Source organism: Rhagoletis pomonella, unplaced genomic scaffold (assembly GCF_013731165.1).
Source record: "Rhagoletis pomonella isolate Grant_MI unplaced genomic scaffold, Rhpom_1.0 Rhpom_scaffold_00004, whole genome shotgun sequence".
NCBI classification, from domain to species: Eukaryota; Metazoa; Arthropoda; class Insecta; order Diptera; family Tephritidae; genus Rhagoletis; species Rhagoletis pomonella.
Genome location: NW_023458558.1, coordinates 38,920,135 through 38,933,014, shown reverse-complemented (window position 1 = coordinate 38,933,014; position 12,880 = coordinate 38,920,135). Strand labels below are relative to the sequence as shown.

At 34.6% G+C, this 12,880-nt stretch overlaps 1 protein-coding gene across 3 annotated transcripts in view; it reads right to left on the bottom strand.

Annotated features, from left to right (window-relative positions):
* Nucleotides 1-11,791, bottom strand: part of LOC118737562 (RNA-binding protein squid) — a 35,016-nt gene extending 23,225 nt beyond the window's left edge. For all 3 annotated transcript variants that reach the window (XM_036468140.1, XM_036468141.1, XM_036468142.1), the window contains exons 1-4: nucleotides 11,157-11,791; nucleotides 2,279-2,319; nucleotides 1,931-2,205; nucleotides 1,588-1,825 (exon numbers count right to left, since the gene is read on the bottom strand). In XM_036468140.1, coding sequence (XP_036324033.1) covers nucleotides 1,588-1,825; nucleotides 1,931-2,205; nucleotides 2,279-2,319; nucleotides 11,157-11,293 — 691 coding nt within the window. In that variant the 5' untranslated portion in view covers nucleotides 11,294-11,791. The remainder of the gene's footprint in view (nucleotides 1-1,587; nucleotides 1,826-1,930; nucleotides 2,206-2,278; nucleotides 2,320-11,156) is intronic.
* Nucleotides 11,792-12,880: the final 1,089 nt, after the last annotated feature.

Here is a 12,880-nt window from a genome sequence, read left to right as displayed (position 1 = left end):
TGCGTGGCGACACAGATATTTCTGCTCTGGTATCCACTAAAAAATAAAGTTTTGAAAGTCTGTCCTTAATGAACCGACATGCGTCAGGCCCTATCATTTGATTAGTCGCCGAAAAAGACGGGTCAACTAGTTTTCCTGTGCTTCAGGTCGAAAATTACAAGGTGTACCTGGTGGCACGGGCACCAAATCTGCGATGATACCAGCACAACTCGCCCGATGGTGATCTTACATTACAAGAACGCGCACGAGGCGAATAGCTACGCTAACGGTTTGTAGCACGAATAACTGGTTCTGGCACTCCAAGTTCTAAACACTCCAATCGCTTGTTCAATTCCACGATTGTACCTTGCAAAGATGCGAGGCGCCTACATCGCCACTAACAGCATTAATGCCAGAGTCATCAGCGACCGCCATATTGGCCCTTATTATGAAAGTCAAATTCGTATTATGACCTATGCAAGCGTGTCGAAATTTTCGTTGAGTATCGAATTTTCTGTCGAACAGAATTTTGCTTTCGTTGGTGTAGCGAAATGTTAGAAAATTGTGAAAAATTTATAATTTTGCATTTGTTTACCACTTTTTGGCGGCTAGCCACTAATTTAAAACATTTTTTATTAATTTCATGCAGTTCTAACGTCGTGAATACTAAACACAAGCTCGAAAGTCTGGTTTTACCTATGAAAAAAAATCGTCAATACGCTGTTTGCACGATCTCTGAGAAAGAAATCATCGAGTTGTTTAGTTTTAATATATTTTAAATGGATTTGGATCACAAAATTTCTTAAATATATTGTATGTCAAAATATATTCGAAAGACTGCCCTTAATCTCTTTTAAAGCTTAAAGCTCCAACAGACGGCAGCGTTAATCCGGATTAACTCGACTTAATCCGTATTAACTCGGACTTAATCCGGATCAACTGCAGTTAGTTCCCGAGTTGATCCGGATCAACGCTGCCGTCTGTTTATGCTTTTAAACGTTTTCTGCTCCCAACCAGTTTTCTAAGCTCTAATCCTCTGACGAATCGTTCAACCAGAACTCCGTTGTACTAATTAAATTTTTTTTACCTTGTTTTTATTAACTCGCTTTCCTTTTATTTCATTTTAATTTGCACAAATTTACATATGTATATATGTATAAGCATACTATTTTGTTTGCTCCATTTGTTAACAAGGTGCTCGCACGAGATGATTTTGCGTTTAACTTTTGCGTTCAACTCACGCAGGGTTGCACGAAAAAAACGTTCAATGGCTAAATGTTGGCTGGTGACCGCATTTTTTTTTCGTGCAACCCTGCGTGAATTGAACGCAAAAGTGGCCTGAAAAATCGCCTCGTTCAGAGAATTTCAGAATGCAAGTGTCTACCGTGCATCGTACGAATTCATAATAGGGGGGTAAGTTACGAGTAAAATATGAATTTTTCTGCAACATTGTGACCATACCTTTACTAACTTGTCTACAACAAAACTAAATACAAATTTAAATACATTTAAATATACAAAGGCACCCGGAAAGATAATACATATAAAAATAAAAAAATACAAAAAAGCAGCAATTTTATTTTGGCTTATTGCATTTCCAGAACTTACCACCACGTCCAAAGCCGCCGCGTCCACCACGCATACCACCGCGACCACCACCACGCATAGCCATCATTTGGTTTTCGGGTTTGGGTGTCGCACGCTTGACATCTACTTCCTTGCCAGAAATTTTCTGCTTAGGCGTCTTCAACAATTCATTTACGACCTGTTCAGAGTCGAATGTGATGAAACAGAAACCTTTACGCTGCGACTTTTGCTTATCGAAGGGCAATTCAACATCAACAATCTATTCATTATTATTCCGAAAGACGAGAAAAAAGAAAACATACATATTACTTCGTATACAAGCATTAAAATCGCATTTCTAACCCATTATTTTGGTGTAACTTACATTTCCGAATTGGCTGAAGTATGTTTTGATCTCATCATCGCTGATTTCATTGGTTAGACCGCCGACAAAGATTTTTCCATGACGCGCTTTGGCCTTTTTAGGATCAACCTTTTTATTGTTGATGACGTGCTCACCAGCAGCGTGCACCTTGTCGATAGCTTCAGTACTGGTGAATACAATGAAAGCAAAGCCACGAGAACGGCCAGTTTGCGGATCTGTCTTTACGTTTATGCTCTCAATCTCGCCGTATTTTCCAAAATGTTCACGCAGTTCCTCTATAAAAACAAAATTAGCATGAATTAAATTTAACATATTATGTAAATGTATGCATCAGTTTTATTCACTTACTCTCAGATGTCTCCCAGCTAAGACCACCGACAAAAAGTTTTCTGTAACGACGAGAAGATAATCAATTAGTTTTAGTAACCATTTAATCATTAAATATAGAAAAACTGAATCGTGTTGCAACATGAAAAAAATATAAAATTTTACTTTCAAAAAATTTTGGAAAGTTACATTTATTATTTTCGTGAAAGGAGGTACTTAAATTTACTTTTATTATGGACGAATATACACTTCAAAAATACATCAAACTCACCTAATCTCTGCGAGCGAAGAGCACAGAGTCGTTAAATTTCTTTTAGATGTGAATACAAATTAAATTCTTTAGTATAAATAAATGAATGTAGTCGAGAGATGAGGAAGTCAATAAGTGAAACAATATTATATCTTAATTCATAGAAACAGCAAAAGTTTAGGATTTTTATTTTGTATCGATTAAACTAACGTTTGATGATTCACAGAGCATGAAATCAATTTATAATGTAAAAGGCCAAAACTGCAAAGACTGAATAATATTGTAACCGGATCGAACCTTTGAAACCAACAACGACAACCGATAATCGAATACTACATAAGTTACTATTATGCATACTGAGTGAAAGTTATATTTTTTAGGGTTTTTTTTTTTATTATTCAAGCTGTTTAATTCAATTCTTACGCAAGAAACATTAATTTCTTTTTCCCGAAGCTGGTGTAATACACATCCATATATATGATATGCAAGTTTTGAGTATACGAATTTGCGATTTAAAACATCAACCAGGTGAATTGAATACTTTTTTAAATAAGCACTTCGAAAAATATTAAAATAATTCATGGCAATCCAATTCTTCAAGTTAAAGTTAATTTTGTGTATCTTGTATGGTTTTCTTCTGATTTATTTTTTTGATAGATAAATACCATCGACAAAATTGCCAGTTTGATGGTGCGATGATGCCGCCAAATACCATGATGATGTCCGATTCGTTTCTCATCGAGTATTCTGAAGTGATTGTTACTTCTTATATAGAGCTTGAAAATAATCTTACACACTGTTTCTTGAGTGTTGTATACGATCGATCGCATTGAATGTGCGCCACACTGTGATCCTCTGCCTTAACAGTGTACGAACATTAAGTTGTCTCTGCTCTCACATTTTGTAATGCGTCCATGATTCGTTTCGCTGCTGATGCCTTCGGTGTCTATCGCTTGTAATTTGTAGATGATGTGCTGATATTCCCATAAGCGTAGCTACAAATCGCTTGCTTTAGGATCATCACTCAATACCTGCCGGAGAGGAACAAGATTAGTTCGCTCAAACACAACAGGAAAGCAATGATGGTAAATAGGGTATTTTTATCCTATCGCAACAACCTTGCTATAATGCTCTTTTTTGTTTAAATTACATTTACATTTCGGGTACTGCATCGATGTCGGGTAAAAAATTGTCTAAAAACCAGTTCATTTTTACTCCATTAGCTTATACATTTGTTTTTTTTTTTTAACATTACATACTTTATTTTGAGAATATTCCGATGAAATTTGGTTCACATTTAGTTTTACGTCTTCTTTTAGTTAATAGTATTTCTCCAGGATGCTTAAAATCTTAAAATTTATACATTAACAAAAAATAGTAAAATTTTATGATTGATTTCGCCCAAAAACTCGAACCAGTTCTGGCGACACTTGATTGGATTCTGGCAAATACTAATCCCTTAATATATTGACTAATATTCAGTTAATGCAGAAATCTTACTGATATTCAAAAATATGAAGAAAACAAACTTTTGCTAAATTTGATAAATCAATTTTATTTTATTTTACATATTCAATTAAATTTAATAGTTTAGATTATAATAGACATTAAAAACTAATATTAACAAACTTTTTTCGCTAAATTTTGCAGCATAATTGATATTTGCAATATAACACATGTATGTATGTACATAAAAATCAGTTAAAGCTTATAAAATAGGTTAACTAACATTACTATGAAGTGGAATTCTTACAATATGAAGAAATTTGCATATTTTCCAATAATTTACGTCTAACGAATTTTGCCAGAAATCCAACCACTTTTATTCAGGATGAAAATCGGTTTATATTTGCACAGTAATTGATAATTTATAATTATATTGCACGGAAATCGATCGAATATAAATATGAAATCAAATTCTCTTTTAGCACGAAAAATCAAATTAAATCGTCTACAAATATTCAAAAGTTCTCAGGTGTCATCCCTACTGAAAAGTACCTACTCAGCTAACACCCCTTTCTCTTTGATCTGGCCACGTTGTAATTGCGCTTTTCCTGAGCCTACCGTTAATTGGGCTAGACGAGAGCGGCTAAGTCCTGATCGATCTATGTAGTGTCATGTAAAGTAAACAACGACGACTTCACAATCACACAAAAATCACATAAACAAGTGGGATGAAAAATTGTTCACAAAAATAAAATTGGGTAGAAGAGTAAGCCGATTTTCCAAAAATACCTTGGCAATTCATTAACTAGGCATATATCAAGGCACATTAAACAGGTAGTATCAGTAGGGCAAAAACAACATTTGCGTGTATTTTGTTGTTGCTTCTGGTATCGAAAGTGTCAAAAACTGTTCTGAATTTTTTCTTCTAAATCAAAGCGTGCCATGTGAAATACAAAAAATTATAAAAAATAAAAAATTGAAATTGGAAAAAATAAAAATTGATGCAACTTTCTTTCCTAGTAAATTTGTTTGCTTCTCGAAGCATTGATCCATCCTTTGCAAGGCCCAGTAATCAGCGGTTGTGCTGCTGAGTTGGGCGAACATTCCAAAAGCTGCTATTCAATCGCTTGTTTTGTATGGAAAAAGGTTTCACATGCAAATGGATTTTAACAATTCAGAATTTTTGGTGAGAAAAAATTAAAAATATTTTACATTTTCGAGACCAAATAATTTGAAAATAAATCAAATCAGCTGCTCTACTGATACTACCTGTTCAATGTACCTTGGCATATATATACACCTATAGATTATATTACAAAAAAAAGGTTAAAGCGGAAATGCAAGATAGACAGCGAATTCCCACTGTTAAAACGGGACGGTTTTGAACCGAAATAACGGTTAATCTCTTAATTAACCGAACCAAATTTTCCACAAATATTCGATGCGAACCGAAAGGTTTAAATGTTAGTCTCGACCAATTTTTAAGACAAATTTCGCCACTTTTTATTTTTTCTTTTTTTAAATATGTTAATAGCATGTTTGTTTTACCTTTTCCGACTTCAAAAAAAGGTGGAGTTTATCAATTTGTCGAAATATTTTTGTTTGTTACCACATAACTTTTGACCACGGGTCTTTTTTTTGACATAACTCGAGAACCACTAGTCCGATTTTGCTCAAACAAATTTAAAAAAATTAAAAATTATAATTCCTTTAATCTGTTCATGTAACGTTTTTCTATATAATCAACAGTTTTGCCGGTAAAAATAAATGTATGAAGAAAATAAAAATTTTTACTGCCTAGAATATTAAATTTTTTTAAAACTGTTGATTATATAGAAAAACGTTATATGAACAGATTAAAGGAATTGTAATTTTTAATTTGTTTGAGCAAAATCGGACTAGTGGTTCTCGAGTTATGCCAAAAATTGACCACCAAAGGTGACAACTTCCCCTATATGATAGTTATACATATATATATCTCGATTCCTAGACGTGACCCAGCGAAACGCCGGGACACGTATAACTTCTTTTTTACCGATATAACTTTCCCCGGTAGTTTGAACCCTTCCCGACCACTGACCCCTACCATTTGTCTCACAGTGTTATCAGTGTTTTAAATTTTCTCATAATTATCGCGATCTAATATCTATGGGTTGAAGATGATAAAGTTCATGCAGAAGAAAGAGTATCGTTAACGTATTTCTAAAAATTTCTATTTATTTTCCCAAAATTAAGCTGTTTGATTTAAATTTTGAATAACGTCCTTCTTATACAACGGTCTCGTATAAATAAACAAGTAATTTTTAAGCAAAAAACAAAACCGACTTCAATTCTCATATAACAATTTATGATTATCGTTTCGGAATTATCGAAATCGGTTAAAGTGATTTAAAGTTATGCGGTAACATATGCACAAAAAAATATTCCGACGAACTGATAACCTTCTCCTTTTTGTGAATTCGGTTAATAAAGAATATTACACGCTTTATGCGCAATAAAAAATATATTGCTTTGCTACATACATCATAGTATATACGTAGGGATGCAAACGATGCATCGATATTTTTGAAACATCTATAATATCGGTTCAAAATTTGATGTTTGCCATCGATGTTTAAAACTTCGAAAAATCGCTAAATTGACGATACATCGATGCCAGTTGCATTGGCTATGAATTTTATTACTTATTCTTTTGAGGAACATTCAGATATTCCGAATTTACTATTATCTTTCGATATTAAAAATGCTTACTTAGGCATGCATTTCCACTGTATTTATATGAATGGTGAATAAATACAAAAGGATATACACTTGTGATCAGCTAATTAGGCCAGCAATATTTTGATCAATTTTGGTTATTTTTCTTTTGTTTATTTAATGTTTATTATTTTTCCATAATAGTTTAGTTCATTATATAACAAACACCACATAAATCCAGATTTCACACTTTGTGCAAAAATTATGAATAATCTGCAAAGTTTCAGATAGGTTTTCAACTTTTTATTCAGATTTTTTAGTAAGCAGTTTAATAGCCCATTAAATTCTTGGGTAAAAATGTACAAGTCTTAAGTTGCTAAAAAATCGCGTTGATTTTTAATATTTTTTTTCTGACTTCATGACGCATTTTTTTCCATACAAAAAAAAATTGTCGAATTTACACATTAACATACACGTCAGAAGAATTAGGCATGGGAAGAAATTGTTGGTGGTATATAAAACCAGTTTCCAATTTAATTGTCCATAAGTATTAATTTTAAACCTATAACAGGTAATGCTGCCTTGAGACAGTTGATATTTGTTTGGCGCAAAAAGCGTTGGAATATTGTCTAAACGGCGTGTGACACGATTGGTACATTTTTTATATTGGACATTAGTACATACAAAATAAAATAATTGGGACAATAATTTTTGTAGTCACAAGATTAGTGCAATATATTAAAATTTAAACGAACAATTTTTGTACAAATTGTTTGTCATGATTGAGACAAAACCCAATATTTGGGCGAATGCCCAATTGTATTACACGGCCTAAAGAAATTTCATTTAACATTTTTTAGCCCTTAGCTGTTTAGAATTGACTTTATTCCCATTTTATTATCAAACATGATAAAATAATTTTTAGAACCATGTCTGTGACAAACACGCAATGTGGCCACTGCTAAGATATAGAACTTGGGGATTTTAGCTTGTTATTTTAGATATTTTTTAAAAGAACATGAAACTATACAATAAAGCAAATACGCAAATGGATGTATAGAATTGACAACAACCAATCTGTCAAGTTTAAATAGCGCCAAATCAGCTGCACTTGTAGTTGGTTGAATAAGAAAAATGAATTAGCAACAATAGTTTACTTGGTGTACATAGCTCAGTGGTTAACGCTTCTGAATTTGCACATCGATTACGCAGGTCCGATGCCTGCTAGATCTAGAAAAAAAGAAGGCTGATGAGATGTGATGATCTCCGAAATAGCTGCTATAACTTCTACCGCTTAGACTTCGTTGATTTTTCAATTTTCCCTAATGAACAATCATGGTACAAAGCTCAATAAAAATATTAAAAATAAAATGTGAGAGAGTAAACTTATTTTTACGCTCTAATTACCGGATCAGACCGAAAAGCGTGTGGAACAAAGCTAATGTTTCGCAACTCTGCATATACAAACAGTTTGAATACCACAGTATCCAAACATTGCATTGATACATTTGTCCTCTCTCAGATACGTCAAGTCTTGAAAGCAATTTTTTTCGCATTCTCTTTTATGTTTTCTATTTGCTTCCACACGCATAAATTTTAATTGAATTCTACTAACTTCCTTCGCTTACGAACGATTGAAAGCAAGAGTTGACGTTTCTGAAAGGGGACTTTTGGAAGTCAGCTTAACTTTCCTTTAAGACCCATTTCAGACACGTCAAGACTTGATTTCAAGCCTGCTCGTTCGTAGGCGAAGGGGATGAGACGAATGTACTCTTCCCCTCTCTTCGCACCTCCTTCGCCAACGGACCGAGCAGACTTGAAAGCAAAACTTGACTTATAGAATATAATTATTTGCATTTACGCAAAAAATATGCGACATTTTTTTAGTTGTGGCTGTTCTAAAGAGGATGAACGATATGTTAAATGTCTCATGATGCAATAATACAAGGTGTTGGGAGGCTGGTAGCTTCTCGCTCTAATTCCGAAATATTGACTGCCTTAGATGAAACCGTGTTAGTTTTTTAACAATTCTTTGCCTAATTTAGTTGAATGTTTGTTTTTTCGCAGTATATGGGTATTATATGGGTATATACGTCGCATATTGGATTATTTATTATTACGTTTTATGAAATTATTCAGCAAGTTTTTTTTAAGATTTAAATGTTTTTAAACACCGAAATTGAGAGAATGTTGTCTAGTGGCGTCATGTGGCATATGTTTATTTTAAGACATCTAAGTGCCTTCACACAAAAACTTGCAATCATATTGTTCGTCAAAATGACCGTTGGGAGGCCAACTGTGCTTGCCTGTGGAGTTCTGCGATTAAAAAGGTATTTTATCGTATTTATCGCTGTGGTGTAATGGTAAGCAGTGCGCGCTTCCACTCCGTAGCCCTGGTCAAAATAACATCACAAAAAAGAAACAAATGTAGAAAAAAGGTTTTTTCTTAACAGCGGTCGCGCCTCGGCAGGCAACAGCAAACCCTCAGAGTATATTTGTGCCATGAAAAACAGCTTCTAATTAAAATACAATCGCCGTTCGCAGTCAGCGTAAAACTTTAGGTCCCTCCCCTTTGCCTGACAACATCAAGGCCAACACCACAAACCGGAATAGCCTGGCCAAGCACTAACATATGTGTAAGCGCCAATCTATTAATTATTATTTCATTTCATTACAAATATATTAAAAAGCAAATTTCGTTTAGAAGAAAATATGAAATTGTATATTTCCCCCCTAAACTGCGATTGATTTCCTCCCGTTCTTCTTCTTATTCCACTGAGCTAAGACAGTATCAAATCGAGCTTACACCTTGTATTAGGTTTGTTCTTTTACAAATGGTCCAGTAACTTGCCAGTAACTCTCCAGTAACTTAATTTCTTAGAATTCGCTCTGATACGACAAAAGTACCAGAATGCAAAAACAATAATAGGGCATGTTCGAGGCACGTAATAAAAGAGGCAATACTGCAGCACTGATGAAAATTTGCAATACTGTTGCAACTTCCCAACTGATAAAACGTTGCTAGAAATTAACACCGAACGTAATACCTTAATAATTCGTGCAATACTGCAGTTGAGATTGCATCTCGAACAAGCCAATAATTGCAAGTTTTCCGAACAGCTGATTAATTTATTGTTTATTCGCAAGTAATCCCTAATAAAATAAATATTATATTTAAATAGGCTTTATTTTTTCAATTTCAACTACGCAAAACCCATACAGGCAGGTTCTGCAATTCACTTTCCAGTGAATTTCAATCAAACTCGCTTCGAATTCAAATTGGCAGGGGTTGAAATTCACTCGGAAGTGAATTGCAGAACATGCCCGATAAGCATTTCTTTTACTAGTTTCAATTGCACCCAACAACATGCGATCAGCTGTTTTTCTCACTTGCAAGTTCTTACTAGTAAAAAAAGTATCCAGTAAAAACCAGCAACTTCTCATCAAAAAGAAATGTCACTTTGCGCTCTGAATTTATCCTTTTTTAATGTACAAGAACACCAAAACGTGATAGTAAAAACTGGTACAACTATCGCGTAGAAGAACGCTACTGTTATTGCATCATGAACATGTGTGGCTCATAATTAACAGTTTAGAAGCCACATACTTCGTCGTTTTCACTTATTCAGCGACAGCAAATGAGGTGCGCCTAAAAGCGCGGCAACGCCGGCATTTCCTACGCCAAAGTATAGAATGAAGATACAGAAATTTTGCCTTTGTTTTGAGCCGCCATTTTTAAAATTGAGAAAAACCGAGCAAATGTGATAAAAAATAAACACAAAAGGCAAGTATGAAAAAGTAAAGAATACAGGCTATAAAGCGTGATTCTATTGCACATATGCGCAAAAAGAGCGAACATAACCTCACTTTAGGAAATAATGTTAAAGAAAAATGTGACTATGTAGGAGGGATGTATTCATTGGGATAGATACATAAGCATTTACATACATATATACATGTACTTTAATGTACGAATCAATAGTATGCATATACATAGATTAAAGTATTAAAGGCATAATGTATCACATATTTGTGTGTAGACACAAAACGCCAATATGCCTACGTATTACAAAGTACCATTAAGTATTAATTTGATTTAATATATACTCAACGCGTTTATTGGAAGGAAATACAAAAAAAAATCAGTAAATTAAGTACCCATAGAAATGCAAAAGCCCCAGCAAAGTACAGTCACACACACGCGCAAAAACAGGCACGGAGAAAACATACATACATGCGCACCTTCAAATGGCCCAGACGAAAAAATGGCAGCCGTCTAGAAGCGGAGCGCTAGATACTACCCAGTTCCTACTTTACCCTTTGCAATTTTTCTACTCTTATCTAGCTCGCTAGGCAAACACGCATTTACGTAACACTATAAATATACCTTTATACTTGATTTCCAGCCCTCTACTTAAAATTTTCAAGACATATGCATATGTATGTATTTTCCTTATTTCTTTTATAAGAGATATTGTATAGTTAAAAGCTTGCTTCAAGACTTACCTATCATCATCCCGAGCATTTGACTGACCCTCGCCGTTACCATTTGTACCATTGGTGCCGGTACCATCATCATTCGTGGTGACGTCTTTTGAAAAATCCTCACCGTTCATCTCGACGTCGTTGTTCTTGTCAGCCATTTTATATATTTATATTAGCTGTATAGCGGGCGTACACTGGATTACTTTTAATGTAAATTTTAAAATATTGCAACTTTTGAAATCTATTTTTTTGAGAATTAACACAAATTTGCAGACTCGTGGCGAGCCGTACTGACTGCTGTAATGGCCGGAAGAGACAAATGCGAAAATTGGTTGTTCGTATCCGACTTCGTGCTTGTGCTGAATATGGGAAATCACGTGCTGAATTGCATCATATAGCTTATCTCCTCTGCTGGCTCTTTCTAATACCCCATATTACCATCAGGCTTGCCAGAGTTTTTATTATGGACAAATAACATTAAAATAAAAGCGCTTGTTCACTTATAGGGACCTTCCATGGTCAAACTACGTACACGGCTGATTCAGGTAATACAGCAGAGCAAATATAACCCTGCCATGTTGCTTGAGAAACGAATGTCAAAACAGAAAGAAATGAAAGTCTCCTTTCACACACGTCAAGTCTTGAAAGAAATTTTTATCTCATTCTCTTTTGTGTTTTCTCTTTGCTTCCACACGCATCAAGTTTTATTGAATTCAACTACTTGTTCTTTAAACGGGAAGCAACGAAAAGATCAAAAGAGAACAAGAAAACTTGAAACGAACTGATGGTACGGAGGTATCTGTACTCTTTCCCTCTCTTCCCACCTCCTTCACCAACGAACGAGCAGACTTGAAAGCAAGACTTGACGTGTCTGAAAGGGAGGAGGGTTTCCTTGCTAGCGTCCATTTTTGTTTACTTTTGCATTTGCCATTTCTCCTCTTCTTCGCAAAAACAATCGATAAAATCAGGATGGACACCGAAAAGTTATCGGTTAAATCTGAGATTATTTTATAATTACAGATTAACAAGGGCGGAATTTTATATGGCTAATCTCTTTTTCTAATTACAGGTTAGGAAGTTAAGCTCAAAAATTAGGATTATCTACTTATATGTAAACCTAGTATAACCTTGTATTATTGAATCATGGGGCCCTGTCACACGGTCAGTAGTTATCACGTTATTTGGATCGCGATCCAGTTTGATGGATCGCGTACGAGTGCTACATGTTCAATATTTATCGCTTCCGTATTTGCATAATTTTTGTGCTGACGCAAGAAAATATCTTTCTTTTGTGTGAATAATTTGCGGATGCACTCCACAATTATTTTAAAATTTCCCATGTTAATTAAAATTTTTTCCATTTGTTTTGAAAGGTTCTAAGCAACGCGAACCAAAGCATAGCGAATACGTTTTCGATGTTCGCATTATGAGAATACAAGATGTACTGACGAAATGTATGGATCGCGTTTTGAAAGTGCTACACGTTCAATATTTATTGACGGAAAGTGTTTTGAAATTTTGCGATATGGATCACGATCCATCAATACTGCACGCTACACCGTCAATAAATATCGCGATACTTGGATCATGTCAATAAATACTGACCGTGTGACAGGGCCCATGAAGTGGATGAATACTGCGAACAGCGAGAGAATGAGAGAATGTGCGATAGACGGCAGAACGTTCTAGAGCATGAATGAAAGACGCAAGATCACGTAAGAACAAGAGTGAAAAAAGTCGATTTT